At 43.7% G+C, this 27623-nt stretch overlaps 27 protein-coding genes and 1 non-coding gene across 28 annotated transcripts; 12 read left to right on the top strand and 16 right to left on the bottom strand.

Moving 5' to 3' along the window:
• Window positions 1-47: 47 nt before the first annotated feature.
• On the top strand, window positions 48-485 carry Eint_080870 (uncharacterized protein; the record flags this gene model as incomplete). The annotated part of the gene is made up of 1 exon (XM_003073335.1): window positions 48-485. One exon carries the CDS (start codon window positions 48-50, stop codon window positions 483-485), a length of 438 nt encoding a protein of 145 aa, XP_003073381.1.
• An 80-nt stretch (window positions 486-565) lies between these two features.
• Eint_080860 (uncharacterized protein) lies at window positions 566-1444 on the top strand (the record flags this gene model as incomplete). The annotated part of the gene is made up of 1 exon (XM_003073334.1): window positions 566-1444. The coding sequence occupies one exon, from the start codon at window positions 566-568 to the stop codon at window positions 1442-1444; it is 879 nt and encodes a 292-aa protein (XP_003073380.1).
• Window positions 1445-1504: 60 nt separating this feature from the next.
• On the bottom strand, window positions 1505-2026 carry Eint_080850 (eukaryotic translation initiation factor 4E; the record flags this gene model as incomplete). The annotated part of the gene is made up of 1 exon (XM_003073333.1): window positions 1505-2026. The coding sequence occupies one exon, from the start codon at window positions 2024-2026 to the stop codon at window positions 1505-1507; it is 522 nt and encodes a 173-aa protein (XP_003073379.1).
• Window positions 2027-2096: 70 nt separating this feature from the next.
• Window positions 2097-3383, bottom strand: Eint_080840 (kinesin-like protein; the record flags this gene model as incomplete). The annotated part of the gene is made up of 1 exon (XM_003073332.1): window positions 2097-3383. The coding sequence occupies one exon, from the start codon at window positions 3381-3383 to the stop codon at window positions 2097-2099; it is 1287 nt and encodes a 428-aa protein (XP_003073378.1).
• An 84-nt stretch (window positions 3384-3467) lies between these two features.
• Eint_080830 (endonuclease III) lies at window positions 3468-4184 on the top strand (the record flags this gene model as incomplete). Its single annotated transcript, XM_003073331.1, has 1 exon — window positions 3468-4184. One exon carries the CDS (start codon window positions 3468-3470, stop codon window positions 4182-4184), a length of 717 nt encoding a protein of 238 aa, XP_003073377.1.
• A 39-nt stretch (window positions 4185-4223) lies between these two features.
• Eint_080820 (40S ribosomal protein S4) lies at window positions 4224-5030 on the bottom strand (the record flags this gene model as incomplete). Its single annotated transcript, XM_003073330.1, has 1 exon — window positions 4224-5030. The coding sequence occupies one exon, from the start codon at window positions 5028-5030 to the stop codon at window positions 4224-4226; it is 807 nt and encodes a 268-aa protein (XP_003073376.1).
• Window positions 5031-5246: 216 nt separating this feature from the next.
• Window positions 5247-5762, top strand: Eint_080810 (ubiquitin-conjugating enzyme E2; the record flags this gene model as incomplete). The annotated part of the gene is made up of 1 exon (XM_003073329.1): window positions 5247-5762. One exon carries the CDS (start codon window positions 5247-5249, stop codon window positions 5760-5762), a length of 516 nt encoding a protein of 171 aa, XP_003073375.1.
• Window positions 5763-5785: 23 nt separating this feature from the next.
• On the bottom strand, window positions 5786-6574 carry Eint_080800 (mRNA deadenylase subunit; the record flags this gene model as incomplete). Its single annotated transcript, XM_003073328.1, has 1 exon — window positions 5786-6574. One exon carries the CDS (start codon window positions 6572-6574, stop codon window positions 5786-5788), a length of 789 nt encoding a protein of 262 aa, XP_003073374.1.
• A 26-nt stretch (window positions 6575-6600) lies between these two features.
• Window positions 6601-8979, bottom strand: Eint_080790 (uncharacterized protein; the record flags this gene model as incomplete). Its single annotated transcript, XM_003073327.1, has 1 exon — window positions 6601-8979. The coding sequence occupies one exon, from the start codon at window positions 8977-8979 to the stop codon at window positions 6601-6603; it is 2379 nt and encodes a 792-aa protein (XP_003073373.1).
• A 169-nt stretch (window positions 8980-9148) lies between these two features.
• On the top strand, window positions 9149-10156 carry Eint_080780 (60S ribosomal protein L4; the record flags this gene model as incomplete). The annotated part of the gene is made up of 1 exon (XM_003073326.1): window positions 9149-10156. One exon carries the CDS (start codon window positions 9149-9151, stop codon window positions 10154-10156), a length of 1008 nt encoding a protein of 335 aa, XP_003073372.1.
• Window positions 10157-10213: 57 nt separating this feature from the next.
• Window positions 10214-11305, bottom strand: Eint_080770 (uncharacterized protein; the record flags this gene model as incomplete). Its single annotated transcript, XM_003073325.1, has 1 exon — window positions 10214-11305. The coding sequence occupies one exon, from the start codon at window positions 11303-11305 to the stop codon at window positions 10214-10216; it is 1092 nt and encodes a 363-aa protein (XP_003073371.1).
• Window positions 11306-11635: 330 nt separating this feature from the next.
• On the top strand, window positions 11636-12049 carry Eint_080760 (signal recognition particle Srp19; the record flags this gene model as incomplete). The annotated part of the gene is made up of 1 exon (XM_003073324.1): window positions 11636-12049. One exon carries the CDS (start codon window positions 11636-11638, stop codon window positions 12047-12049), a length of 414 nt encoding a protein of 137 aa, XP_003073370.1.
• A 62-nt stretch (window positions 12050-12111) lies between these two features.
• On the bottom strand, window positions 12112-12933 carry Eint_080750 (uncharacterized protein; the record flags this gene model as incomplete). The annotated part of the gene is made up of 1 exon (XM_003073323.1): window positions 12112-12933. One exon carries the CDS (start codon window positions 12931-12933, stop codon window positions 12112-12114), a length of 822 nt encoding a protein of 273 aa, XP_003073369.1.
• Window positions 12934-13042: 109 nt separating this feature from the next.
• Eint_080740 (uncharacterized protein) lies at window positions 13043-13810 on the bottom strand (the record flags this gene model as incomplete). Its single annotated transcript, XM_003073322.1, has 1 exon — window positions 13043-13810. One exon carries the CDS (start codon window positions 13808-13810, stop codon window positions 13043-13045), a length of 768 nt encoding a protein of 255 aa, XP_003073368.1.
• A 14-nt stretch (window positions 13811-13824) lies between these two features.
• Window positions 13825-14733, bottom strand: Eint_080730 (8-oxoguanine DNA glycosylase; the record flags this gene model as incomplete). Its single annotated transcript, XM_003073321.1, has 1 exon — window positions 13825-14733. One exon carries the CDS (start codon window positions 14731-14733, stop codon window positions 13825-13827), a length of 909 nt encoding a protein of 302 aa, XP_003073367.1.
• Window positions 14734-14809: 76 nt separating this feature from the next.
• Eint_080720 (DNA-directed RNA polymerase II fourth largest subunit) lies at window positions 14810-15172 on the bottom strand (the record flags this gene model as incomplete). Its single annotated transcript, XM_003073320.2, has 1 exon — window positions 14810-15172. One exon carries the CDS (start codon window positions 15170-15172, stop codon window positions 14810-14812), a length of 363 nt encoding a protein of 120 aa, XP_003073366.2.
• A 55-nt stretch (window positions 15173-15227) lies between these two features.
• On the top strand, window positions 15228-17414 carry Eint_080710 (Rad1-like DNA repair protein; the record flags this gene model as incomplete). The annotated part of the gene is made up of 1 exon (XM_003073319.2): window positions 15228-17414. The coding sequence occupies one exon, from the start codon at window positions 15228-15230 to the stop codon at window positions 17412-17414; it is 2187 nt and encodes a 728-aa protein (XP_003073365.2).
• Eint_080700 (uncharacterized protein) lies at window positions 17407-18015 on the top strand (the record flags this gene model as incomplete). The annotated part of the gene is made up of 1 exon (XM_003073318.1): window positions 17407-18015. One exon carries the CDS (start codon window positions 17407-17409, stop codon window positions 18013-18015), a length of 609 nt encoding a protein of 202 aa, XP_003073364.1.
• Window positions 18016-18039: 24 nt separating this feature from the next.
• Window positions 18040-18759, top strand: Eint_080690 (MRP-like ATP binding protein; the record flags this gene model as incomplete). Its single annotated transcript, XM_003073317.1, has 1 exon — window positions 18040-18759. One exon carries the CDS (start codon window positions 18040-18042, stop codon window positions 18757-18759), a length of 720 nt encoding a protein of 239 aa, XP_003073363.1.
• Window positions 18760-18771: 12 nt separating this feature from the next.
• Window positions 18772-19365, bottom strand: Eint_080680 (Rab5-like GTPase; the record flags this gene model as incomplete). The annotated part of the gene is made up of 1 exon (XM_003073316.1): window positions 18772-19365. One exon carries the CDS (start codon window positions 19363-19365, stop codon window positions 18772-18774), a length of 594 nt encoding a protein of 197 aa, XP_003073362.1.
• A 201-nt stretch (window positions 19366-19566) lies between these two features.
• Window positions 19567-20628, top strand: Eint_080670 (uncharacterized protein; the record flags this gene model as incomplete). The annotated part of the gene is made up of 1 exon (XM_003073315.1): window positions 19567-20628. The coding sequence occupies one exon, from the start codon at window positions 19567-19569 to the stop codon at window positions 20626-20628; it is 1062 nt and encodes a 353-aa protein (XP_003073361.1).
• An 87-nt stretch (window positions 20629-20715) lies between these two features.
• Window positions 20716-23103, bottom strand: Eint_080660 (uncharacterized protein; the record flags this gene model as incomplete). The annotated part of the gene is made up of 1 exon (XM_003073314.1): window positions 20716-23103. One exon carries the CDS (start codon window positions 23101-23103, stop codon window positions 20716-20718), a length of 2388 nt encoding a protein of 795 aa, XP_003073360.1.
• An 87-nt stretch (window positions 23104-23190) lies between these two features.
• On the bottom strand, window positions 23191-23691 carry Eint_080650 (Rer1-like protein; the record flags this gene model as incomplete). Its single annotated transcript, XM_003073313.1, has 1 exon — window positions 23191-23691. The coding sequence occupies one exon, from the start codon at window positions 23689-23691 to the stop codon at window positions 23191-23193; it is 501 nt and encodes a 166-aa protein (XP_003073359.1).
• A 71-nt stretch (window positions 23692-23762) lies between these two features.
• Window positions 23763-24623, bottom strand: Eint_080640 (WD40 domain-containing putative poly(A)+ RNA export protein; the record flags this gene model as incomplete). Its single annotated transcript, XM_003073312.1, has 1 exon — window positions 23763-24623. One exon carries the CDS (start codon window positions 24621-24623, stop codon window positions 23763-23765), a length of 861 nt encoding a protein of 286 aa, XP_003073358.1.
• Window positions 24624-24685: 62 nt separating this feature from the next.
• On the top strand, window positions 24686-25186 carry Eint_080630 (vesicle coat complex subunit zeta; the record flags this gene model as incomplete). Its single annotated transcript, XM_003073311.1, has 1 exon — window positions 24686-25186. One exon carries the CDS (start codon window positions 24686-24688, stop codon window positions 25184-25186), a length of 501 nt encoding a protein of 166 aa, XP_003073357.1.
• A 35-nt stretch (window positions 25187-25221) lies between these two features.
• Eint_080620 (gamma-tubulin) lies at window positions 25222-26526 on the bottom strand (the record flags this gene model as incomplete). The annotated part of the gene is made up of 1 exon (XM_003073310.1): window positions 25222-26526. The coding sequence occupies one exon, from the start codon at window positions 26524-26526 to the stop codon at window positions 25222-25224; it is 1305 nt and encodes a 434-aa protein (XP_003073356.1).
• A 70-nt stretch (window positions 26527-26596) lies between these two features.
• On the top strand, window positions 26597-26669 carry Eint_080610. The gene has a single exon. It is a non-coding gene; the product is annotated as a tRNA-Arg (tRNA).
• Window positions 26670-26697: 28 nt separating this feature from the next.
• On the bottom strand, window positions 26698-27567 carry Eint_080600 (uncharacterized protein; the record flags this gene model as incomplete). Its single annotated transcript, XM_003073309.1, has 1 exon — window positions 26698-27567. The coding sequence occupies one exon, from the start codon at window positions 27565-27567 to the stop codon at window positions 26698-26700; it is 870 nt and encodes a 289-aa protein (XP_003073355.1).
• Window positions 27568-27623: the final 56 nt, after the last annotated feature.

Genomic DNA, 27623 nt, shown 5'->3' with positions numbered 1-27623 from the left:
TTCATCCAAAGCCCAAGTATTATATTCCGTCTGCGAATAATCCCACCATGAAACCTAATAAGTTCCTGGACACACTAAAAGCAAAATACAATGTCGAGAGAATCCCAGACGGTACATACGTTGTCTCAAATGGAGATAGACGTGTGAAAATCCATGAGTCCGAGCTATGCGACCAGCTCTGCATAAACAGGATCTTCGATTTGTTGGGCTCCCCTTTGGCCGGCTTCAGAAACGTCGGGAGAGATGATCTGTTTCCAGACACCGAGGAAATTAGTGTTCTCAGAACAGTCAGAAAACATCCAAGAGGATCTCTGGCGGACCCAAGCATCTTTCGCTTGCCTTCTGGACGACCTTCTGAGGACGAGGATACAGACCCGTTGATCAACATAGATCCTATAACACCCTCAAGAAACAGGAAGGACAGTTTTGAGCCAGACCCCGACCACTACAAGCCAGACAAGAACTCCCGGTTTCCTCCTTATTAAACGTGTAATCCAAATGTCTTTTGGAGTAATCTTAAGACACTCCAGATTAAATTTACTTTAGTTGTGGGATCAGGGCACCCATGCTGCCAATAAACTTTATGGAGATCTGCTCGACGAAGCCAAATGACTTTGTTTTTGACAAGACAATATGCACTAAGGAGAGTAGAACACCAAGGATTCTTCAGGAATATTCAAAGGAAGAAAAGGCGTGCGTCCTTCGAAGGCGGATACTGGCACTTGCAAGCCGGAAGGGAGGATGGCCCCAGAAGAAGGCATTGAAAAGAGAGTCTGAATCAATGTGGGATGTAGATCTAACAAGGTCGGACCAAGGGCATTTCGACCAAAGAGGAAACTTTGTTCTCGGAGCTGCTCCGAGCCTTTCCTTTATGTGGCTGGTGAGAAGGGGAGAAGACATCCAAGGACCATTCACTGACCGGGAAATGAGAGAGAAGATAAACACCCAAGAACTAAAAAATACACAGGTCAGAAGAGATATAGACAAGGGATTTGTATCCTACGATAGCCTTGCAGCAGATCTTGGAGATTTCCTTTCTTCAGAGAAGCTAGACGAGTACTTTGAAAGCCATGCTGCCGTTAAGAAGCCTCTTGAAAAGCCTCAGGAGTTCTTTGAGGATCTTTCTTCTTTGTCTCTAAAGAAGCATCCAAAGAAGGATCTTGACCGCTCAAAGATCCTTGAAGCCTGTGTCAAATCAAAGAACTTCTTACATTCCAGAAACCCGTCGGTGACCCTTGGCTCCATGGAAAGGAGGATTTCGGGGAAGTCTTTTTCTGAAGCCGTTAAGATCATCTCCCATGCCTCGGGGCTCAGCAAGACCGAATGCGAGGAGTTTCTTAACCTATTTCTTGATGAGTCGAAGCTGTCGATCCTCTCGGATATTTGCCCAGATGGCTTTGTAAAGGTCACACCTGTAACAAGAAAAGGGTCCAGAAGGAAATAGGCCTAGGGTTGTCTCTCAGACAATTAAACAAAGATAACTTTATTGAAACTTCTCCGTGCTCTACCTTCTTCCTCCCCACTTTTTTTTTCCTTTGTTGCTGTCCAACGACTTCTTGTGCAAGAAAGAGTAGATGGATAGCTTTCCCCCTCCAAGGGCTTCTTGCCACATGTCCTTAATCGAATCCTGGTTATAATCTTTCCCAAACCAGATTGCCACCTTGTAAAACGACTGTTTTTCACTGAGTACACACCCGCATATGTTATCGACGGTATTCGAGACACAGAACGCCATGGTTCTTTTCCACAGCTCATCAATACTGTCCTTGCCCACCACAGGAACATCCATTATAATTCTTCCTCCTTCTATGTTTCCCTCATCCTCCCACATCGGCTTGATTCCTTTCTTAAACAGATTCATTGTGCACAGCTTTCCAACCCCGACATTCGATATCTCGTCACAGAGATACAGGAACTCCGGTATCGTCGACACCTCCCCAACAACCATGAGGTCGTCTCCCCAGCTCTTGGCATTCGACTCGTCGTTGTTGTTCTGCCAAAGAACCCACTGCGACGCCAAGTTCATAGTAAATCAGGGATCCAAAATATCCAAATTTACAGCCCATAAGCCTAAGGACTGTATTACAGCATCCACCTCAGAACATAGCTTCTTTATTTGTTTGCTCTCTTTCGCCCATTCGCTTTCTTTTCATCGTGTCTGTGTCTTTCTGCTCCTTTCCATGCAGAGCCATGAAGCATTCGTGGATTCCAAGAAGAAGATTCCTGTTCTTGCCAAATTCAACTCCAGGGATTTTCTTGGCAATGGCTTCCAGTTCCAGAACCGTGTTCATGATCTCGTCAACTGCACTTCTCACCCTTGCAATGTCGTAGTGGTAGGAGGGGAGAATCCCAGACTCCTCTTGGATCTGCGAGTCCATCAGAGCAATCCTGGCCTTCAGGCTTTGGTTCTCACAGTCTAGAATCTTCAGCTTGTTCTTCACCTCTTCCAACTCCCCGCTTACGTCTGAATTCACAACAGCAAGGTTTCTTATCATCTTGGACCTCTGGAGGAAGTTCATTGTGTTTATGCTGTCACCTCTGCTCTCAAGAGAGACATTTCCAATGACCGTCAACTTGCAATTTCCTCCAAGAGAGTCTTTTAGTAAAAAAGTAAGCTTGGACTCCCTATACCCTATATGCCCGTCCTCGCCGTTGCTAAGTTTATTGATCACTTTTCCAAGACATAAAAGAGACTTGTTTATGTTAGCTGCCTCCTTCATCTTCATCTCTTCCACTCCTCGCTCTCTAAGCCTCTCCGACCCTGCAAGATCTACAAAGCACAGCCTTGATGACCTTTTCATCACTTCTCCATTGCTCTTAAGATACACAGTGAATATCGAATGGCTCCGACTGCTTTCCTTGTTCATTGACGTCGACGATGTTCTTCTTATTCTTATTCCCTTCGTGTACATTTCCATGCTCTTCTCGTAGCTGTCTGATTCCACTGTCGTTAGGTTGTCGACAACTACCCCGTAAAGAGGATCTTCGCGTATGGACAGATTGGCCTCGGGATCAAACAGATCCAGCATTGTCTCGTTGTATATCTCAACAAAGGAGAGAGAGATCTTTAGGTCTGTGTTTCTGTGCAGAAGACTCAGAGACCTTTGGACAATCCCAATGTTGTGTTCATTTCCTTGTATGGTGTAGGTCTTCCCACTTCCTGTCTGCCCATAGGCAAAGAGAGTGCAGTTGTATCCCTGCATACACTCCACCAAAAGACTCCTTGATATCTCTTGGAAGATTTCTTGCTGGGTGGAGCCTCTAAAGATCCTATCGAAGCAGAACTTGCTTCCATCTATAACCATCGAGTCCTTGCTGACTGCAATGTCTTCTGGGATTTCCTGTGGCTTGATCCGAAGGTATGTCCTGACGTTGTTGAGCATTGCTTTCCAGATGGGAAGCTTTGATTTTGGTGTTTTATCGCAAAATACAATAGGAGGGCCCATTCCCATCTTATACAGTGGACTATGAAAGACACCTCCTCTAAAGAAAGGAAAAAAGAGTCTCTAGAACTTTACTTAGAAATCAAAAAACAGAGGGAGAACATTGTATCTCCTGTGGATACCATGGGGTGCTTTGTTACCCCGTCATATAAGACGGAAGAAGAAAGGAGATTTCATATCCTGGTTTCTCTTCTTCTTTCTTCGCAGACAAAAGACGAGATAACATATGAGGCCATGGAGAGGCTGAGGACTCTTCTTCCAGAAGGTGGTGCTGCAGATGGCAGAGACTGTGGCCTGACCATGGAGAATGTAACGAGTTCGAGTGTTGGATACATCGACTCCTGCATCAAGAGAGTTGGGTTCCATACCAAAAAGGCCGAAAACTTGAAGAGGATTACAGAAATTCTCAGAGAAAAGGGACTTCCAGAAGAAATGAAGGATCTTGTGTCTCTTCCTGGAATTGGAAACAAGATGGCCATTCTGTACATGAACCATGCATGCGGCAGTGTGGTTGGAATAAGTGTGGATACACATGTACACAGAATCTCCAATAGAATAGGGCTGGTCAAGACTAAGGATGCCGAAAGCACTCGAAGGGAGCTGGAGAAGATCGTTCCAAAGAGAGAGTGGGAGACAATTAATAGAGTTCTGGTAGGATACGGCCAAACAGTCTGTGTTGCAAGAAGGCCAAAATGTGAAGAGTGTTGTATCAGAAGCAAATGTCCTAGTAGCTTTTTTTGACTCTCTCAGAAGTGAATATAACATTAAAGAAGAAATATTTTATTCGCAGACCTCAACTACTCCTATATCGACCATTTCCCCCAGCTGAGCATTGATCCTCTCAAGACTGGAAAGTCGTATCCCCCGCTCCTTCGGAAGCGTGATCAGGATATTCTCCTCCGATTCTCCAATCAGTATGCAACTCTTGCTTGTACAAGAGAAGGTATGGCCTGCAAAGTCGGTCATGCCGTAGACAACTTCCTTTCCTTGGATGCTGATGGTATTTATGACTCCAATTCGTCCTCTAGCTTTTCCACTAGACACAAATACAACCTTATCCACCCCCGGCTCAATATATTCAATCACCTTGGACGTCTCGTTAGAGATCTTGATTGTGTATCCAACGTCGATCGCCGGGTCGCAGAAACGGATGCTTAGTCCACAGCTCGAAACAACATATGGCACATTCTGTGACTCGTATTTCTTTGTGACCTTTGCAAGGCGGTAGCTAGCCTCCGATGAATTGATCCTGTGAAGATGGAACTTCTTGTGCACATTGTATAGAACTCTGAAATGTTCTCCAGTCTTCTCGATAGATACCACATCAAACAGACCAACAGGAAAGTGCGAGTTTGTGCGTACCTTTCCATTCACCTTAACGTTCTTTCCATCCAGGATTATTCTAAGCTCCTTGGAGTTACTAGAATACTTGAGAAACCTTGAGATCAAGTATCCAAGCGGAATGCACTCCGTCTTCCTGTGAGGCCCGCTGGCCGGCATCATTGCAAACGTTCCTCCTTGTTTGTTCAGCATCCATGACTTCGGTGCAGTCTTTCGCTTCAGATGGTCGCGGTGTCCAGTCGGCATTTTTAGGGCAAATTTTTTTCGCCATCAAAACTCAGCTTATTGGCTGGTGGAGCCCACAGCCCAATCCCATTTCTTCAAAAAAGCTAAATGTTTCATGCACAAAGAAATTTGCCGTCCAGATTTGATTTCCAGGAGCCAAATCGATTCGCAGAAGTTTCTGAAACCTGTCACATAAAAACGTAATGAAGACACAATAAATTTACACAAGGAAAGGACATGGTCAAGCTCAATCCACGGGTTAAGAACGAGATCCAGAAACTCTACAGGGCAAACTACGAGGTCCGGATGCTTGAGGGGAAGCATACGCAGATGGAGGTCCTGATAAATGGCCCCGAAGACTCTCCGTACTACGGTGCAAAGTACATCGTTAACATACTTCTTCCAGATAACTATCCATTCAAAAGTCCTTCGATAGGATTCACAACCAGGATATTTCATCCAAATGTCGATGAAACAAGCGGCTCGATATGCCTCGACGTTCTCAACCAGATATGGTCTCCCATATACGACCTCCTAAACATCGTCGACATTCTTCTTCCCCAGCTTCTATCCTACCCAAATGCTGCAGATCCTCTCAATTGCGAGGCCGGCTCGATGTATCTCAATAACAGAGAAAAGTACAACGAAGTTGTTCGAAGCTATGTCAAGAAGTATGCCATTCCCATAACCAAAGAGAAGATAGATGTAGAAACAAACAACAGTCTAAGTGACGAGGAAAGCTTAGGCTTTTAATAAAGCAGTTCTCTAGAAGATCTTTACTGTAGGGGGTCTTTGACCTCAATTCCAAACAACTTACACATGAGATCCTTTCCGATGCTTCGGTTGAAAAGAACCTCCTTGGTCTTGAAGAACGCGTGGGATGTCAGAAGTGCATCACTCCCCGCCTGGTGCTGAATTCCATCTCGCACAAGCCCGAGGTCGTTGGATATCTCCTGAAGTCCCTTCTTCAGATATCTGCTGTTCTGTACAAGAAACTTTATATCGTAGAAATCTGGGAACAGAGCTGCGAGGAACCTGTAAAAGTCCTCTTCTCTTTCCGGAAGAGGGTTGCATGTCAGGATCTTGATAAGATATCCAAAGTCATAGGCGGAGTGGAACGAAACCCATACAACGTCTGAAGACATCACCAATCCCGAGGTCATTAGAACCTCTCCAAACTCTTCCACTCTGATTCCTCTCCTCTCGTGCTCCTTAAAGTCTATTTTGGCTTGGATCAGCAAATCAATCGACTCCTGTGCATACATGTCTGTTTCCAGGCTGAATGCAAAGTTGAACTGCCACGTACTTATGGGGCATGGCCGGTTTCCTTCCCCATCGCTCAGAGATATCCCAAGCTGGATGATATTCAATATGTCCACATTACATCTCAGCTGCTGGTACGCAAACGAGGAGGGCGACTTGAAGCTTCCAACAGGCTTCGCTACAACCCCTGGAAACTCCGTGTCCATGCTTATGTAGTTGTATCTGCTTATAAGCTGGGATATCTTTTTCATTTCTCCATGGAGGTTGTCCTTCCACACATTAAGTATCTGGCCTTCGCTCATCCCAGGGGCATAAACAAAATAATGAGTTACTCCGCGAATGAGGGCTCTTTGCTTTTGAGAATGTCTTTAAATAGCTCCATTGTGTTATTCTTTTTGTATATAAGATACAAGTTGAATTGTACAAGCCTTCGAAGTTCAACATCCGATGTGCCCAACGCTTCCATGTAGAAGCTTTCTGCAAGCCCCGGAAACCCAAAGAACTGATAGGCTTTTCCAATGTTGTAGGAAACTACACATCCATCTTCTCCTTGAGTCTTCTCTTTTAGACTCTTGAGGATGGATATTCCCTTTCTTATAAACATATTCCTATCGCTCACTCTTCTCGACTTCGAGTGGATGAGGAACATCGACGCAAGAATTATACTTTCAGATGTGTTCCGTTCCATTTGGAGAGACGACATCATCTCCACAGTTTTCGACTGCAGGAGATTTGGAATGTGCGAGTTCAAGAACAGGAAGTGGGACACCCCTATGGCTCTTCTTCTTGTAGCGTCTTCCTTATGAGCATTTTCGCAAGTCTCCTCCTTATGGCCTTCGTCGTTTATGCTTCTGGATTCGGAAGAGTCTCCACAAGATTCCGAAGACAGGTCTTCTCCGAGATTTGGAAGGATTCTAAGCCTCCTTCTGCACACTCTCTGAAGGTACTTCTGGAAGTAGGAAAAGTCGTTGTTCCTTTGGAAGCACATAAAGAAGTTGCTGAAGTAAAACAGTAGATAAGCATAGGAATAATTTCCTGTATGGCAGATCACACTTCTCACCAAGGTGACAAAGTCTCCAAAATCTCCAAACATCAGTGATGCCTTCAGCCCAACAAACACAAGCTTACATATGATGTCACTCCGGTGACGGAAGATATATGCCTCCAGGGATCGAAACACTAGAGACATAGCCTCCTCATTGCGGGAGACAGAAAGTAGGCCAACAATCTGGCTCAAAACAACATTGAACCATTCATCAACACTCAGCCCATGAAGATCCCCAAATCGGAATCCCTCTCTGCATCCTTCCTTCATGATCCTGTCCTCCCCTCTCCCCTCGGAAGAGATGCCATTCCCAATATATCTTTGTCTATATAACTTTATGGATCCAGAGGGTCTTTTCTTTCTCTTCTCAAAGATAAATCTGTTTTTCAGAAAGTCATCCACCAGAACCCCATTCGATTCAATAAATTTCCTGCAGTCATCCCCAATAGTCCTGGCTTCCTCGTAGAGAGCCCTTATGCTCATGCACATTTCAGGTGAATATGCACATCCTTTCTTATTTCTTTCATCAACAATCCCAATCAGCTGGGCAATCGTTTCATATTTCTTGGCCATTTCGTGGTTTCCTTGCTTTGTGTAGATAGAATGCATCCGTGACTTAACATCGTCGTTGATAGGATTAATTTCAAGCACCAGCCTGTAGTACAGCAGAGCTTCGTCATAATTCTCTTTGTCATGGAGCATCCTTCCCAGCTTCCAATATACAAATTCCTTCTGGTCGTTGAATTTGTTTCTTATCCTCCCAAGTAACTTTATCACTTCGTCAGTCTTTCCATGCTCTATGAGTATATCGGCAAGATGCTTCAAAAGATCTATCTCTCCAATCTCTGACCACAGCCTATCATCTTCCAGGAAGAGGCCAATACATTCCTCGGTGCCGCTTCCTCCTCCATCTTGGAGACATGCCATTATGTATATCACTCTGAGCTTTGTGCAGAGTTCAACACGTCTCTTAAAGAGATACTTGTCGAACATTGTCTTCATCCCAATGAAGTCGGAAGCTTCGTACTTCAGAATGACAAGCTGCTTAACATAATAGTCCGAGCACGAGCTTTCGTCCTTTGTAAGATGATTTAGAAGCCTCTTTGCCAGCCGTGCAAGCCGAGCCTTGTGTGTTATCGCCCCACGAATAGCATCAAAGATCCCATCATCCACCCCATCAAACTCAAACAGCTCTATCTTGCAGCTCAGCTCCTTGACCTTGTCTCCAGAATACAGGCCCATCTTCTCCACAACCATCTCTCTCTTGTTCCCCTTCCTCTGCAGAACCTCGATGAAGTATATCCTTTCTCGGTTGTAACCAAGTTGCCGTGAGTAATCGTAGAGCTTCCTCCAAAGTCCGTAGTTGTTTCTTTGAAGGTGTGCAGCAACAAAAAAGCAGTAATATGCCTTTGGTATCTCTCCTCTCTCCTCAAAAATGAGCCCAAGAGTGAAGTATGGATGCGGATTTCTTGGCACAAGACATATTGTTTCCTTGAGGACTTCCACACACTTTCCAAGCTCGTTTCGGACATACAAATTGTTTGCAACTGTTATCAAGCTCTTTGCCTTCATTGTTCTTTGTGAGCCTCTCGATGAAGATCTTTTGCGGGATCTTCTTATAAGCCATTCCTCTTCTCCATTCAGCCATCTCACATAAGTCATGAGCTTGGGGGATTGTTGCAAAGGTATTAAATCCAAACGGAATGGAAGCAAGAAGAAGGAGTTGGCAGTGGAGACGGTGAAAGACTCGTCAAGTAGTTTGGAATTGGGACAGAAGACAGCTAGGTTGAAAATCCCAGAATTTAAAAAAAATTTGCTCTGAGGGCTTGAAATGAAGCAACAGATCAACTGTTATGAGGTTGATGGGGTGACGGTGAAGAAGACCTTGGATCTTCCAGAGGTGTTTTCCACACCTATCAGACAGGATCTTGTGCTGAAGACGTACTCGATATACAGGATGAAGACCAGGCAGCCATATGCAGTATCGAAGTATGCAGGTATGCAGCATTCTGCAGAGTCCTGGGGAACCGGGAGGGCGATTGCACGTGTGCCGAGAGTGAAGGGAGGAGGAACAAGAAGGGCAGGACAGGGTGCATTTGCAAACTTCTGCCGAAAGGGTAGGATGGCACACCCAACCAAGACGCATAGGAGATGGGCTAGAAAGGTTGTGGAGAACACCAAGAAGATAGCCGAGGCCATGGCAGTTGCAGCATCTGCACAAACATCACTTGTGGAAGCTCGGGGGCACAGGGTATCGAATGTGAAGATGCTTCCCATCATTGTCTCTGACGACATTTCAAAGGCCAAGAAGACCAAGGATGCACTACAGATTCTCAAGGACTTAAACATGAAGGAGGAATTGAAGAGGATTGAAAAGAGCCGAGGAGTGCGATGTGGTAAGGGGAAGATGAGGAACAGAAGATATACACAAAGAAAAGGGATCCTTATTGTGCACGGAGAGTCCTCTGAGCTTCTTGGGTTCAGAAACATTCGGGGAGTAGATCAGATGAGCATTGACAGCTTGGATCTCCTTGAGCTTGCGCCGGGAGGACTGCCAGGAAGGCTGATCATATGGACCGAAAGTGCCTTTGAGAAGCTGGACAAGATCTTTGGAGGAGTTGAGAGAGAGGCCGAGCTTACTCCTGGATTCAAGCTTCCCGACAGGATTGTGGCCCATGACGATCTTGAAGAGCTGTTCTACAGTGATGCAGTGCAGGCCATTCTCGACGAGCCTCTGTTTGTGGGAAGGACAGAGCTCAAGCTGAGTGATGAAGAGATGAAGGAAAGGCTGAGGTTTGTTAAGAAGCTTGATCCATCTGCAATAAGATCCACTAATTAAACCGATCTTTTTTATCTTCAAGGCTAATATCTCCAAAGAATGGCGGTAGGAATATGTTTATTTACAAAGATGCTCCTTACCTTCTATGGCAAATCCGATGATGAATAATGCATATATTGCTATGAGTGTGTACCCAAGGTCCTTTGTCAGCTTGTGGTGTCTGAGGAGGTAGTTTACAAAGATTACTTTGATTTCAGCAAGGATAAAGACATATGAAAAGTATACAAAGGGAGCATTGGAGATGTTTTGTGAATGAGGGAGGATCCCGTCTTTGGTCAGTAGCAACCGGATGGTAGGAAAGAAGAGAAGAGCATTGAATATGTGCGTGTAGAGGATGGAGCAAGACGACACAGTCAACATCTCATTTCCCTTGTATTTAAGACATGTTACTATTTCCGTAAGATTTGATTGGAGTGAAAGAAACGTACCGGAAAGAAGCTGAATTCCTAATCCTGTTGCATTGCTGATGCGAACGGTAAGATCCACAAGATTTTCCATTATTATCGAGAAAAAGAGCATGGAAACAGCCAAGGTGTAGAGACATGAAATTGTGGAGAAGATCCTTTTTCTTATCATCATGTATAAAAGCAAGCCTGCAAAGAAGGAGCAGATAAGAGAAAGAAGGAATTCAAGGCGTCCGATGTCTATGCGAAAGTGTACCATGCCTACTAGAAGGCTGATCGCCGGAGAAAGCATGATTGTATATGATGTTTTCTTTGAGGACGAAGACAGCTGGTCTGGGTCCAGAAAGATGGTGTTGAATATGAATCGGATGGGGTATAGGCCAAGGGATGGATGCGGAGCTTGAGGATGGGAAGAGACGGTGTCCTGGGCTTCTGCCGGTACCTGCGAGATATATGCAGGCAGAGAGAAAGTGTTGAACAGAAAGGCAAAGAACACACTCAAGGTCATAATTGGAATTGTTAGAGTATCTGCCGTGTTCGAGAACATTATCAGTAGAAGCAGATGGGAGGCTTCAAGAAAGAGGACATCCTTATAGAAGCTTATATGGTGGACAAAACAATTTGTCTTGGCAAATATCAAAACAAGAGCGAGAGATATTGCAATGGAGATTTGAGTGGTACCTGAAATGGCCGACGCAAACACCTGTATGGGGAAGGTTCTATACAAATTTACCATCAGAATCATCTTTGGAATGCCGTTTAAAAAGCATAACACAAGAGCTTGGATAAAGATGTTTTCTATTTTCTTTGTGATATGCTTTGTAACCTTGGAATGATACTCGTGTGCATAGAAGATATTAAGAAATGCCAAGACAACAAATCAGCAGGCAATGTATATTGCCGTACCTGATGCTGATGGCATTTCAAAGAAAGGCTCTAATGACTTTGACAACATTAAAGGGTGTAAACAAAGTCGATTTATGGACCAGGATTGAAAATGGTAGGCTAGATAGGAAGCTTGGAAAGGATTTTGCAGAGAAACCTCAATTATAATTTTCCAGAAAACTTCCCCTTGATGGAGAACAAGTACTTCTGCTTGTATCCTGCCTACATGGATTCATCCAGGGCGCTTTCGGAGGGAAGGAAGTATAGAAAAGAGATTTGCATTGAGAAGCCTCGATACCATGAAATCAAAAATGCCTTGGAAAAACTTGAAATCGAATGTGTCGAAGAGCCTTTGAAGAAGCATCCTCGAGACTTCTTCAACAATGGAAGGTTCCGGATTAAAAAGGAGTATGGAAAACTGTTTGTTGTAGAGGGAGTAAGCCAAACGATTGCAGAGATGAGATCCTCTGCAAGAAGTGGGGGCAGTGTTTCTTCAGGAAAGCAGGCCCATGGAAAGGTGGTGCATGGAGTTGTTCAGAAGGGCGTGTATGTTGAGAATAAGCTTAATCTTGTTAGGAAGAAAAAGACAAAGAAGAAAAAATAAATGCATTATTGGAAATCCATGGGCCTTAGGCCTTTAACTCCTTTCGATCAACATGGCTTTAATTAACTGCTTTCGTATCTAAATCTAGTTTTTCGGAAGTTGAATATCGAAGAAAGGCCCTCTGGAGCCTCGAAAAGCAAGGCGTAGAGGACAAGGAAGAGGATTGAAAAGAGGAGTGTCATTGAAAGAGGGGCAATTGCAACAAAAAAAGCCTCTCTGGACCCAAGGAGGATACACATTCCAAATACAACCAATATAGTCCCTATGTTTGTGTAGAGTATGATCTTAAGCCCGAATTTGTCATCGCGGTAGCCTTCTAACGGATCCTCCGAGATCACCATTGGGCTTTCCATATTCTCGAGTCGATGCACGAAATACTCTTCATCTGCAAAGTTCTTGGCAAAGTATCTTCTAACCGATGGATCAAAAAGCAGATCCTCATCATTAGCAAAGTAGTCTGCTTTTATCAGAAACTCGTCCTTGGAAGAATGCCTTTTCTCCACGGCGCTGGACAGAGCTTTCCATGTTATCTTGTAATACAAGACTTTTCCTTCAATCTCAAGGTTGTTTATTGGATTCCTAGCTATTACCCTGTACAAAAGGTTGTTACGGCCCTCTACACAAAAGAGGATTCTGTTCAGTTCAACTGCAGCATAGTAGTTCTTAAAGATTGAACCCGTTGGAGGATCCCTTGTAGTCACCTCCCCAACTACAAAGTCCTTTCCTTCCTTAACATTGGAGGCAATCAGCTCCTTAAACCTTTCCAGAGTAAAGGCCTCTACAACCTCCGTATCAAGAGTGTAGAGCGGTAGGCCGGAATCTTCCCCGCCAAATACGATCCTGGATCGGCCTTTCAGAACTACTTCCGCCACGTTGCTGTCCATTGGATTCACTTCATAAACAAATTACCTTTATAGCAATCGTGTTTCAGAATTCCAATTGAGATATCAAATCATCTTCGGGAGAAGTAATCCCTTCCAAAAGTCCAGAAATCTATCCAGAAATTTCGCTGTGCTTGGAGATCACTTCCCTGCATGCCTTTCTTACTTCTCTTATTTCCTTCTTGGTTTTTGTTAGTATTTGAATATATGGAGGCTCATTCGCCTCCTGACCAAAGCATGGCTCCACATGCCCAGAAAACTTTCCTCTAATGGCAATGTCTACCGATTTATCGGCTGCAACCGCTTCTATGTCCTTGCGGAACTCATTCATCTTCCCCGATAAATCGTCAGGATCTACAAAAATCCTGTACGAATGGTACCGGGTGCCGTTTTTCCAGACATATCTTCCCAAGATACTGGACGAGGTCCATGGGAGCACAGGCACAGTCTTGACCATAGATGGAATTTTGAACATTGCTTCCTGGAGGATCTCGGGCGTCGGGGCCGAGATCTCATACACCAGCCCATCCGAATCGTCTGTGTCTCCATTCAGCTCTTCTGGCTTGTAACTTCCCTTGACAAGGATCTCCACCCCTAGCTCCTCTTCCATGGCTATCACCACACTATTACGTGTGAGAGCATATGGATTCTTTGTTTTCCCAACGTTGTAAAGGGTCTTGTACTTGTAATCGTTCACCTTCTTCTTAACCTGCCTCTTGAAGTTCAGATCATGGCCTTCAACCCCATTTTCTTCTGCTGTTAAGGAGACCCTACCAGACTCCATAGGTTTGACATCCATGCCCTCAATAGCCCTCTTGACTCTCTTTACCTCTTCTTGAGGTTCGTTAGTCGAATACTCTTTGTCCACATCCCATTTCATCAAGGGGAGTCCTTTTACTTCTTCTTTTCATCCAACATTCCAAGATGTCCAAACCTATCGATGCCTCTTTGCCTCTTCTTTGCCTGGTCGACCATCCTCTTAAATATATAGAGCTGTGCTATCCCTGCATATTCCCCAAACTTCTCTTTATACAGTTCCTGCACAGCTCCATATGCCCTCCGAGTCAATGTCTTTCCATGGATTCTAAACATCTTCTTAGAATGCTTGAAAATATGTGTGTCAATAGGAACAGCACTCAGCTCGCCAACACCTATCAACAAAATGCAATCGGCTATCTTCTCTCCAACGCCCTTGATCGAAACCAATGCCTCCCTGATTCTAGACCTTTGCTGTAGCTTGGAATAGTTCTCTTGTAGATATGTTGCTGCATTGCAGATGTATGAAGATCTGTACCCAAACCCTTTAGCTTTGAGTTCTCCTTCAATGCTTACCAACTCCTCCAGGCTTGGAAAGCGATGGAAGTCAATCCCCTTATACTTCATGATAAACTCTCCCTTTGAATAAAGAAACTCGACCATCCTTGTTATTCTGGAAATGTTGTTGTTGGACGAGCAGATAAACGAAAATATCGTTGGAATTAGATCGTATCGGAGAGCCCTTAAGCCGTTTAGGAGGCCGTCAGAATCAACCTTCCATTTCTCCAGAAGAGGCTTGAGCTTTATATCTAATGTAAAGAAATAAAAAATATCCTCCTCAACTTCCTTTGGAGACCTTTTTCCGCTGAGCACCTTGTAGAGGACCCTACTTCCATCTTGCAAAAAACTCACCAGACATTCTCCCAGCACCCCAGTATATTCCTTCTCTCCCGTCCTCTTGAATGAAAACACTTGTCCACTGAACAAGGTCAGCTCCAGGTCAATGGCTTCTTCCGTACGAAGAGATATCCAACACTTTCCTTCCATGGGTTGTACTTCAAGAATTTACATGGTATTTGGGTCTTAAGAATTTAATAGTGTCTTTCCTTCCTTCCAAAGCTCATCACATAAGCTGCTGTATCTTCTCAACAGCATGGCTGATTGTGTCATCATCCTTAGACGCCAGAGATGGAATGAGTGACTTGGCCTCCTCAACAGACTGGGGGAATAGGGATCCAAGCAAGGCTATCTCAACCTCGCTGAACCCTAATCCAGAAAAGGTTGTTCGGAGGTCTTCTGCAACCGACTTGTCTTTAATCCTGCAGAACTCGTCCAAATATCCTAATGTTGATCTAAATATCTTCGATGCATTCGATCTAAAATCTGCTCGGAATCTTTCTTTCTGTCCTTCAAGCAAATATCTTGCCTCGGCAAGCATAACTGGATGGGAGTCTTTTATATCCTCAGCACACTCATCGATTTCCATCGATTTAGGGCTTGAAAATATCTCTCACTTGAGCATGTCATCTTCTAATCCCAAAATGCTCTTGGAGTACGAGAAAGAAGCACTTCAAACATGCGACGGACAAAACAGCCTTCTTGTAATGGGGGGAGGCCTTAACATCCAAGGGATAATTTTGGAGGTGGTAAAGAAGTATCTGGAGAAGACCTATCTTGTGCTTCTGGTGAATTTCAATACAGAGGACGAATCGATGCTTCTGAGGATGGAGTCTCCTTTCCTTCATGATGTAAGAACTTTGCCAAGGACAAGAAGGAGAGAAAAGTATCTCAATGGAGGAGTGTTTATTGCAAGTAGCCGTGTATTTCTTGCAGACATGATTGACGGCACAGTGGATGTTGAGAAAATAGATTGCATTCTTGTCAACCATGCAGAGACAGTAACAGAGACATCGCTGGAGTCCTTCATCAGCCATGTCTTCAGATCAAAGAATAAAACAGGATTCATAAACGGGTTTTCGGAGTCGCCTGTGCCTCTTTCTCTTGGGTTCTCTCCGCTAGCCAGGAAGATGAAAAGCCTGAAGATGAACAAGGTTGTTTTTTTCCCACGATTCCATTCCTCGGTCGAGAAGTCCTTGAAAGGGGATGCAGATGTTGTTGAGATCAAGTTCAAAATGTCGGAGAGCCGCAGTCATCTCCAAGTGATTCTTTTGGAGATCATCAACGGGCTTCTGAAAATGGCCTTCAGAGGTCCTGATCGAGAGGAGGTGGATGCAGAGGCCATAATATTTGGAAGTATCCGCAAGACATTCAAGCAGATGAACGTTTTGAACAGCAGGATAATGGAGGATCTGTATGACATACGTGGATTGATTTTTCTGCTGTTTTCTTGCGATCCAGGATCGTTCTATGGATATGTCAAGGAAATTGTAAAGAAGCAAGTAGAACTTGGAAAGGATAGCACATGGATCAATCTACCAATATCTCATGTACTAATTGATGGAGCCAGAGAACAGTTTGAAGAAGCAATCCAAAAAATAGAAGATATTAGGGAGCAGAAGGAAAAGAGAAATGAGAAGAATGAACTGGAATCTCTCTTGGGACTTTCCGATTCCAAGTTAAGAGCCTTCTATACCTTGAATCCAAAGATCAAGAAATTGATAGAGATTCTGCAGGAGTTAGGAGAGGCATCGTCGATAGTATTAGTTTCCAACCGTGCAGTCAGGAACATGATCTTAAATGTTTTTGTTGTGTTTGGTCTAGTCTCTGTCGAGAGTATTGAAAAGAAGGAGAACACAGTAAAGATCTTGACCCACTACGAGTTCAAGTATTACGAGAGCAGTTATGAGAATGTGATTTTTGTAGAATCTGGGCAGGACAGCGTTAGGAAGATAGAAAGATACAGGGTGATGCATCCTGTTAAAGTGTTTTTCCTTATGCACTCCTCGTCTCTAGAGGAACAAAGATACTTGAATGAGATAAGAAGAGAAAAGACATCGTTTGAAAAGCTCATAGAAGAGAGATCAAGACTTCCTTTGCAATTGGATGGGGAGGATGTGATTGATCTAGAGGAGCATGAGTCGGGAGAGAAGGACTACACGGTTGTGGTTGACTCCAGGGAGCTAAGAGCCGAACTTCCCTTCTTTCTGTTCAGGGCAAGAAACAAGATATGCATTTCCACTCTTCCCACTGGAGATTACCTAATAGGGCCCACAATCTGCATCGAAAGAAAATCGATCTCCGACTTTATATCATCTCTAGGGACAGGAAGGCTTTATTCTCAGATGAGCATGCTATGCCACAGGTATCCAAGCCCTGTTCTCCTCCTTGAGTTTGATGGAAGGCCATGTCTGTCTGACCACTACCGCTATGACCAGGACACATTCAAAAACAGCATTGCAGCAAAGTTTGCCTTGCTTCTGTTTAACTTCGGAATGCTGAGGGTTATCTGGTCTGAGTCAAGACTATTTTCCACAAAGGTGATAAGAGATCTTCAGAGGAAGGAAGATGTACCAAGTGTTTCTGAAAGGCATAAGATGGACCCCGTCCTCCATGAGATACTTCTGAGTATTCCTGGAATAACACAGTTCAACATCCTAAAGGTTCGAAAATGTTTCAAGAGCCTGAAGGACCTCATATTCTCCAGCATGGATCGCCTTGAGTTGACTCTTGGGAGAGAGAATGGTGTTCTTATATACAACTTCTTCAGGCAGGAGGGCGGAGGAGAGAATAAAACAAAAGCCAAAGCAGGGGAGGAAATTGATGGATGAAATATTTATAGGAAGGCCTTCTAAGAGGGAGATAGATATGTATCTTCTAAATAGGGAATACTCACTACTAAACAACATCGGACTCCGAAGTGAGATATTGAAAAGGGGAATGGCGAAGAGGCTCGAAGAAAATAAGACTGAGTTGGGCTTCGGGGCTTTTAAAAGAAGGAAGCCTAGAAAGAAAAAGGAAGCAAAGCTTGTAGAAGATGGGACGATTAGGAAAAGAAAAGTGTCTGTTGGATACCAAATGAGGAAGGGGAAAGATCCGTTAGCCAAGAAGGACTCGAATGGTCATGCAAAGGGAACAAAAAAAAAATGTATGAAGGAAATTGTTGAAAAGAATACTCTCAAGAATTCTGGATACAGATATGTTGTTCTTGTGTTTGATGGAGAAAGCAGATGTCCAGAGCACATAAGTAGAAGACGGAAAAGAAAGATAAAATTCCAAGACAGGCCTAATGCAAAGGTGCATAACATCAAGGAGTTTCCCTCTATACTACTTCCAACAGCCAAGCCAAGAAGATTGCCTGTAGTGAAAAGGAAGGAAAGAGTATTTGTGAAGAAACTGGCGTCTGTAAATGAGTCGGAAGAAATTGAATGATAGACTGATTGGGGCACCCCTTGTATGGTCATGGTGGCTGTTATGAGTGGTAAGGGAGGAGTTGGAAAAAGCTCGATCTCTATCATGCTGAGCACGGCGATGTCCGAAAGAGGAAAGACACTGCTGTTGGACTTTGATCTGTGTGGGCCAAGTGTGGCTAGTGGACTTGGGATTAAGGAAAAGATATACAAAGGAGAGAAGGGATTGATTCCGGCCAAAGCATCTGAGAACTTGTACATACTTTCGATGGCTTTGCTTATGAAGGAAAGTGACTCTGTGATATGGAGAGGTCCAAAGAAGATGTCTGTATTATCGATGTTCTATGAATCGGCCGATGGCTTTGATAACGTAGTGATTGATATGCCTCCAGGAATATCTGAGGAACATGGATTTCTGGTTGGAAAGGACATTAGTGTTTTGATTGCCACTACTCCGCAGAACATCTCCCTAGGAGATTCTTCGAGAGCAATTGACTTTTGCATTTCTAATGGAATCCAGATTCTCGGGCTTGTGGAGAATATGAGTGGATACTGCTGCGAGTCCTGTGGAAACCCCACCAACATATTTGGGGCAAGAGGAGGAGAAAGACTTGCAATGGAGATGGGTGTTCGCTTTATATGCGAGCTGAAAATCGATCCTCTGCTCTGCGAAGCACTAGATGAAGGGAAGTTCCTCGAGAAATGTGGATCGATCGAGTCTTACATAAGACTCAGAAGATCTGTCCTCGAGATTACAAACATTTAAAGTAAATAAAGATCAGCAGCAAAGGTATTTTATGTAATCATCTCTCAGCCTAAATCCTTTTGTGTTTTTCTTGACCTCCTCTTTTGGAACTTTCTCTGCAATTGCATTAAATATCTCGGCTATGTTTTTTCCTGTCTTTGCACTCGACTCGAAGAATAGAAGGTTTTGACTATCTGCATATTCCTTTCCCTGCTGGAACTCTACTTTTCGGTCTTCCTCTAGATCGGACTTATTTCCAATCAGAACCTTGATGAACTCCCTTGGCTTCTCAAAGCTAAGCTCTTCAACCCATCTCTTTGCAGTTTCGAAGCTTTCCACAGAAGTTATATCATAAACTATCAGGGCCACCTGCGCCCCACGGTAATACATCGGAATCAGGCTGTTGTATCTTTCCTGGCCTGCAGTGTCCCATATTTCGAACTTGATGCTTCCTTCAGGAGTAAAAACAGTTTTTGTTAAGAACGATGCACCTATGGTACTCTCCTCATTTGGATTGAACTCCCCCTTGACATACTTGAGCACCAAGCTGCTCTTACCCACCGAATAGTATCCAAGAACCACCATCTTGAATGTATAGGTCTTCATATCCTCCTTGATGCCAGGCATTTTTTGTTTACTGTCAAGCTTCTTTTATTACTGTCTGTTTCAGATTAGCAAATAAAAGGTTTACAACTCCCCAGAACACGAATGGACAGTATTTCCAGGAAAGAAGCATGGATCGCCAAGCAAGGGAAGGAAGGCCATTGTTTTTAATTTAATCACATGGCCAAATATATTTTTATTTGTTTACAAACAAGTTCAAGCCGGATGGCAAAAGAGACACTAGATCTGTATGAGAAATCCAAGGGAATGCCATCCAAAATCAGGATAGTCGGGGGTCCAAACAACCTGGCATATGGAGAAGGCGATGAATTGGACGTACTGGATGCAAACACTGTTGAAACTTTCACTTTAGAAGAGTTCAAAACAATAGTATTGGACTGCAGGTCGAAGAATAAGGACTTCATACTTGCAAGAGTCACAACTCCAGATCCAGATGACCAGAGCGTCATATACAACTTCTACTACGCTGCATCAGAATTGAATAGGATACTATTCAGGTTTGAGTCTGACAGAAGATTGTTGCACAGAATGAAGGTTCGAAACCCCCTTAACAACATGTATATACTAGGGCAGGTTTACTATTACAAAGTCCCGCCCCAAGAAGTCGACAGAGCACTTGTTGAGTATTTCTTCATAGAAACCAAGGTGGAAGGCAAAACAACAAAAAAGGCGTTTTCACAGGTGTTCAGACACAAGGTAGAAGAGGCATCGGAGGACAACAAGAGATGTCATAAGTCAAGAGACAGTCTCGATGCTAGCGACCGATCCTTGAAGATAAGTAGCATGGAGGAAAATCCCAGAGAGATCATAGAAAAGATTCAGAAAGGCACAATAGCTATGCCTAAGTCAATTCCTCCAGAAAGAAGCGTGATGTACAGTGCCAACTATTTCGCTTCGGACGACGACTTTCTGATGCAGCCGGAGATCAGAGAGTACTTCCGGAGGAACACCCTGGATGCAGACGACGACTTTCTTTTTGAAATAGACAGAACACAGAATGACTTCTTTGCGCTCCTTGAAACGGCCTCGGAAGATGAAAACGAAGAGGTTCTTGGATGGAAAAGAGTTCTTACTGCACACATCAGCATGCTTGTGACCCTCTTGACTGTATGTCTTGTTCTTGGGGTTGGGCCCCAGATGGTCCTTGTTGCTCTCCCGTTGGCTGTTGTCCTTATCTTCTCGTTCATTGGCTCGATTTTTTATATTCTATTCTGCAGAAGAAATACATTCGATACCCTGGCAGTCAACAGCATCGAGGAAGTGTAAATAAATAAGTTTAGATATCACAGCTTCGTGTCCACAAACAGGAAAAAAACAGGCCGAATTTCTCCTAGGAAGGGCTGTTTAATAAACCTAGTTACTGTAATTCCCTTTTCTCTTCGACTCAATGTTTTCAAACAGTCTCTTAAGTTCTTCTGAACTGTCTAAAAGCTTTATACAACTAGGAATATCTCTTCCTTCACTCATAGCCTCTCCAAAATACTCGCTGATGGCTTCTATGAACTGATCGCTTGGTTCGACTGTGTTGATGGAGCAGATCTGAAATTTACATCTGCAATCTTCGATATAGATCTTGAAGTTTCCACAGGCTGTTGAAATGCTCACCTCGCTTTCACTGGCAGTTATTTTATAACTCTTCCTTGCCACATCGGATATTAATCCAATCTTTTCCTTGAAGTAGAAGGAAGATAGCTTTCGAGGAAAAGACGTGTCCATGCTAGATATCTCACGTCCAAAGCCTCCAAGAGCGTCCTTAATTCTACCTCCATTCAGAGAAACCATGTACTTAGTTCTATCAACCATCTTTACCTTCACATGCCCTTTGAACAGGTGTCTAAACACAAATATCAGACTTGTGGGTGTGGAAGCTGTAGGTACAAGCCCATTGGAAAAGAACCCATGGAAACAGTATAGAAGGCCCAGGGCCCCAAGGATAGAACTGTTTCTTAGTCCACAATTCACAGCCAGTGGACTTGCCTTGAGGGATTTTGAACAGTCCAGCTTAAGAGACACGGGAAGACCCGAAATTCTCAACGTCGTTCCTTTGAAAAGGTCAATCGAGATAACATTCAATAGCTCCGAATCCTTTGAGCTTGTAAAGATATCCATTAGAAGCAACGCAAAAGCAACACAGTTATGAACATCCCCTGAGGTTGTGGCTGTCCTTGCCCCAAATCTGCTTGTTGTAACAATAAACTTCTCCTCCCTCTTCTCTATATAAATATCAATTTGTGTATTCTTGACTCTATGGTTCAGCAAGATTTGTTCTCCAACACTAATCTTTCCGTTGATCATCGGGAGAAGCCTATAGGAAAGAAACAAAAGCTCCATGCCTTTTTCAAAGTATTTGCACAATGATTCGGTCTTGATCGTCGATTGCTTTACCTTTCCTCCGTTTATAATCCCCACTATCTCTCCTCTATCGTCCTCTTCCATGATGACTTCTGTATAACTCGGAAAGTCTACCAGTTCACAGCTCCCAACTATTACCTTTATCTCCATGTGGCTATCTACAAATCTCACCAGACGGATGCACACAAAAAGCCCGTTTTCTATAATGAAGACATTTCTATCCCCAAACATGTTTGTCCTATGGTTTCTGTAGCAGGGAAATCTTTCCTCAAAAAAGCTATAAAAGCTGGAATTTTCTTTCTTTCTTTCCAAGAAGACATCTAGGTCTGTAAAACTTCTGAAGGTTTGGATCTCTTCATCTCCAAGAGCTACAAATCCCTTTTCAAAACTAAAAGAAGCATTCCTTCCGTCCCTGCAGAGATACTCCGAAACTCTACTTTCAAACGACTCTACCACATTCTTTCCAGAAGGAAACACATCTTCTTCTATAAACAACTTCCCGTTAATATCGCTGCATTCGACATGCACTGCCATCTTGAACACGTGAAAAGAAACCTCAAATCTCTTGTAGTGGCCCTTTATACTCAGTTCTATGCGCTCGGAAGATCTTTTCACCATCAGAAATATATCCCGGGCCTTCGTGTGTGCCTCATAGACCCTCAGAAACCTCGATATCTTGTCTATTTGATGGGGCATACCAAACAGAAGGTGGCGGTTGAAGACCTCGTTATCTCCCCTGACATTGATCAGTTTCCATTCAGGCCTGGATATCTCTCCACATAATGCAAGGCTAAACGAAAAAAATCTGGTCGACAGAACTGTAATACCTCGATCAATCACAACACTGTCATAAACAGACAGATCCTCCTTGTCCAAGTACATTCGGGTGATTCTATTGATTTCTTCGAAGCTTGCCACCTCATGCTCAGTACTATCTCCAACAAGACTTGGAAGAAGATAGCTGCTGTTGTAAACCGTCTGGAGTGAGGTAAAGACATCACTCTTGGGTACAATCATCGACTTGAAGGATCCAAACAGATGTGCAAGTCGATCCGCCATCATCACATATTCCCCATCTACATCTTTGATCTTCTCCATCCTATGTCTGTTTGAATTTGCCTCTTTCAGGTACTCAACTCCACTTATAAGTAGAAACAAACATTCAAAGTCTGCAGCCTTCTGTTTGAAAAACACGCTCAATTCCCTTCTGCACACTATTTCGGAAATAGAATGGAATTTCCCAAGTGCTTCCTTCATCTCCTTCAAGGCTTGGTTGACAAACATTTCCACAAATCGTTTCAGATCCACCTTCTTCTGCTCTCTGCCTCTCCAGCCTTTTCCCTCTTGCTCGATCTTGTGCCGCTTCAGTGGTAGTCTAATCCGTTCCATTGCTCAAGATTCCCTAGGGTGGATCCCAGGTGTATTTTTGCACCAACGGTGCTTAGAACCAGGACAACATGCAGAAATTACCGTGCTTTATTTCTTATAGTACTCCTTACTTTGGAGAAACGGATTGTAGTTGTACTTCTTCATGTGTGCAACTAGGCGCTTTGTGGTATATCCAACCATGAAAATAAAATAGAACACAAGAATCGGTGTGTACACCGGAATGTCCAATATGTCAAAGTACGTCCCCACAAGTGCTACCCCGACTGTCTTTGTGACAAACATCCAAAAGTCAAACTCAGGAAGATTCCGGATGAAGGGCTTGAACTCGTTGTCTATTGCCTCTGGAACATAGTCATCATCCTCGATATTCTCGAAAGGATCTGGAATCATCTCTCCCTTTGGCGTGAGGAAAAGGATTAGAGCATGGAGAAGATAGATCCCTAGACAGTATGTTATTAGGTAGAAAGCTCCTGTTGTCCATATACGAATGCAGTACAGGACAAACGCCACTCCTGTTATTCCCCATCTTACATCTGGCCTTGGCGCAAGTCTATCTAAGTAGATTTGCTTTAATGTTTTCAAGTCCATTTGGGGGGTTTTGCAATGAGCTCATAAACCCCTTAGGAAACTTATCTTTAGATCTTTTACTCCTAAGCCGCCTATAAATCAACCAGCACTACTCTGCTGCAACTCATCTCTTCTTTCTCTCCTCTATCATGTGAGTAAGAAAAGCCTATGGCCACTTTTTCCTCTGCTGTGCAAAGACCACTCACCCCCACTTTGTCACAGGCAATTTCTTTGTAAGTTTTCTTTGCCTCAAGCTTCCACCTGAGTACTCTTCCGTCAGATCCCCCTGAAAGAAGATATTTTCCCACCACTATCGAGTTTACAGGATAAAAGATTTTCGAGTCTCCCGATATGGAGTAATGTGCATTGAACACATAGGATCTGGACTTGTCCTCAAAGTCCTCGTAGTATATCCGGCCATCGGTTGTACCTGCAAAGAAACCTCCTGGGCCCAAGGCTAGTGATCTAACAACTGTGTTGAACTGTCTTCTAAAGAAGAATGAATTTGTGCGGAGGTCATATGCCACAACATATTCTTGCTGGCCTACTAGAAGAACATCATTCAAAATATCCGAACAGTACACCTTCTTCTCTGTATTTATCACATTTTCCACACATCCGTTAACAAACACAATTTTCTTGTTCCATCCTCCAGCCACTACACTTCCTTTGTACTCATGCAGGAGTTGTATTCCACCAACCCCGCTTGAGATCTTTGCCTTTTCGTTCAAAGACATGTCATATATCCGAACACTTCCCTCTATATCTCCAGCCACCACGTCCGACGTAAGAATAGCCCTGGTAACAGGAATCTCCGCTTCTACCGATCCCTTACATCCAAAGGTGACTCCAGAATACAGCATAAGCTCTCCACTCCACAGGGAAATAAGTATATCCTTGTTGTATGAAACACTTGTTATTGTCTCTTGTGGGACACAGTTCAATTCATGCATCATCTCAAGGGATGTGGAGATAGATAAACAAAGGCCAAAATGACTAGCAGGACGAACCCTGGATGAGCCTCTTTGATGTTGAAGGGTTGGTTGTGGCAAGTAGCCAAGGGGAGATTCTCTATAAGAAAGTCTTTACAAAGGATGAGGGAGTTGTGGAGAAGATTGTGGAAAAGACTGTAAGAGATAGAGAGAGTATAGCAGTGTTCCGTGACAGAATTGTCATGTGTAAGAGGCTGGACGAGATACTTTTGATCATATATTCGCCGATGGAGGTGAATGAGGCATTTGTAGGGCAGGCCTTTGATGAATTCGCAGCTGCATTTGTCGATGTTGTCAAGACACCAACACAAGAAAGAGTATGGAAAAAATACGACCAGATTGTCCTGCTTGTAGCGGGATTTCTCTACGAGGGTGTTATTATGCTTGGGAAGAGTGACGAGATGCTTAGTAAGCTACCAAAGAGGAACTTCGAGGGAGTGGACGGAATAAAGGTTCCAAAAGGATTTGCTTCCTTTCTCCATAGGGCGTCTCGATCTCTTAACATAGGAAATAACAATAAATAAGGTGGACATGGTTGAGTTTACTTCGGTTAGCATGCCTAGTGGCTTAAATATGTCGACATTTCGGCCATGCGGTATTCCTCAAGAGTCTTCTGGACAATCTCTTTTGCATGGTCAAACATTTCAGGTTCAACCCCAAATCTCTTGTAAATATCCAGGAATGCACGCTGCTTCTTGAGTTTGTCAAACTGTCCAGATATCTTCGACAGGACCGAAGAGATTCCTGTCGAGTTAGTGAGGCTTAGACCGGAAATCCTGCTTGGCATTATGTTGTTGGCAATGTTCTTTCCCAATGCAACATTGAATGAGGGAGGCATCCAGGGGACAAAGTTGACTATTCCCTTGTCAAGAAACCGCATAACTGTCCTGGACACCTCTCCGGGATCTTCGATACCGTGCAAGATATTCAGCATCGACACTACAGACTGGACCTTCGTTTGCTCATAGCTTGCAAGCCTGGTCTTTGGTAGGAGAAGTCTTCTCATGACGTCGGAACATGTTGTCTTCCTGACGATCCTAGACATTTCATCGCATGCAAAAGGAGTGTATGATGGTGCAACGAATTTGAGTGGATCAACAGGAATAAGACAGCTATTTATGGACTGATGTGTGCAATACATATATCCCGGAAATCTAATTGTAGATGTGGATGCAGCCATCACTGTTGATATAAGGTGATTTATATGGTCGAATGTTGGGGTGCCGATCCTCAGAGAGTCCAAGGTATATCTTCCAAGCGATGAGTTGTCCATCACGACAATGCAGTCCGAGTTTTCTATGAGTCTTTGAAGCGTCAGCATGGAGTTGTATGGCTGGACAACAACGTCGCTGGATTCATCGTTGTTAGGGAATATAGAGTATGTCTGGACAATCTTCTTGGGAAACTCCTCTCTTATTCTTTCCAAAAGTAAAGACCCAAATCCTGATCCTGTTCCTCCTGCTATGGAGTGGAGCAAGAAGAAGGTCTCGAGAGAATCGCAGCCCTCTGCTTCCCTTTGGATCACTTCTACCACGTCGTCTCCCATGGTCTTGCCCATATAGTATCCATGTCCCCAGTTATTTCCTGCTCCACCTCCTTCGTTGGATAGAAAAATATTCTCCTGATTGAAAAATGATGGTGCTTGGGATATAACCCGGGGCTCCAAATCCACAAGCATTGCTCTGGGAACAAACACATTATCGTCTGATTGGTAAAAGAAGACATCTTTCCTGTCTCCAAGGTCTCTGTTGTCTTGTAAAGTCCCACAGTTGGATATTCCGTGTTCCTTGCACAATGTCTTCCAGAACTCGGCACCCATTTGATTTCCGCACTGACCAACCTGTAGTGTTATCACTTCACGCATGAGGGCTTCGCAAGGTTTCGCAAGTTGTTTGGATTCCAGAGGTATTGGGGATTGGTAGGCGTGGGATCGAGCCCTGATGGCGTAATGGCTAACGCGTCTGCCTTCTAAGCAGAAGATTGCGGGTTCGAGTCCCGCTCAGGGTGTTGCTCTTTTCCTGTTCCGGACTCATAACTACTTATCCAACTCCATCACAAACTCTGTGATCCTCGATACAAATCTTTTTTTGTCCCGTGCCTCTTCATATGCCCTCTTTATTTCGTTCAATATGCCGAGATTATCAACAACACTATCTGCAACCTGACATCCCCCACCATCTTTGGTACTTACACGAAAGGACTTAGAGATAAACTCTTTCAAGCTACTAACAAAGACTGCATCGTCTGGAACTATTTTTTTCACAAACTCAACATGCTTGGAATACTTCGCATAGAAGAATACTCTTTCCAGAACTATGAGGGTCTGTGCATCGTTTTCAACAACTAGGTCTAGGAGGGATGGCGGCTCGACCTTGTGATTTATATAACATGGAAGAGCCAAGGCCCTGCACAGAACTCCTAAGGACTTCTTCTTTATTATTTCAAGCAGATGCCCAATACTCTCATTTCCCAACTTCTTGTTACTTTCAAGGCCAAAGCTGGTGCAGGTAACAGCTCTGCTGAATATTGACAAGATGAGCCCATCCACAAAAGGCGAGGTACCTATGAAGTTGGAAACAAGTTCAAAAAGCACCAAATGATTCACCTGGGTTGGAGATCTGCTGCTAAGATAGTACAAAATTATCCACAGCTTCAATCTTGATTCCTTGCTACTCACTGGAGGTCTTATTTCCTTTAGAAACGACAGAATCTTTCTTTCGAGGCCTTGGTTCGGGTCCTTGCTCTGGGTTGCACTGAGAACTAGTATTCTTGACCACTCATCAGATATTTCATACAACAGATTGCCTTTTTCCAGAATGTAGGCCAAGTGACAGTGGAGCCTATGGAACAATATTGGCTGGTCATAGGACCGCTTGATCAACTCTATAATTTTTTGTACTTTCATGGTAGATTCAAGGGATTTAGACAATTTTAGGAAAACTCTTTATTCTCGGAAACAGC

Source organism: Encephalitozoon intestinalis, chromosome VIII (genome assembly GCF_000146465.1).
Source record: "Encephalitozoon intestinalis ATCC 50506 chromosome VIII, complete sequence".
NCBI lineage: Eukaryota > Fungi > Microsporidia > Unikaryonidae > Encephalitozoon > Encephalitozoon intestinalis.
The sequence above is the reverse complement of the archived record's forward strand: the minus strand, read 5'-3'. Positions and strand labels throughout refer to the sequence as shown.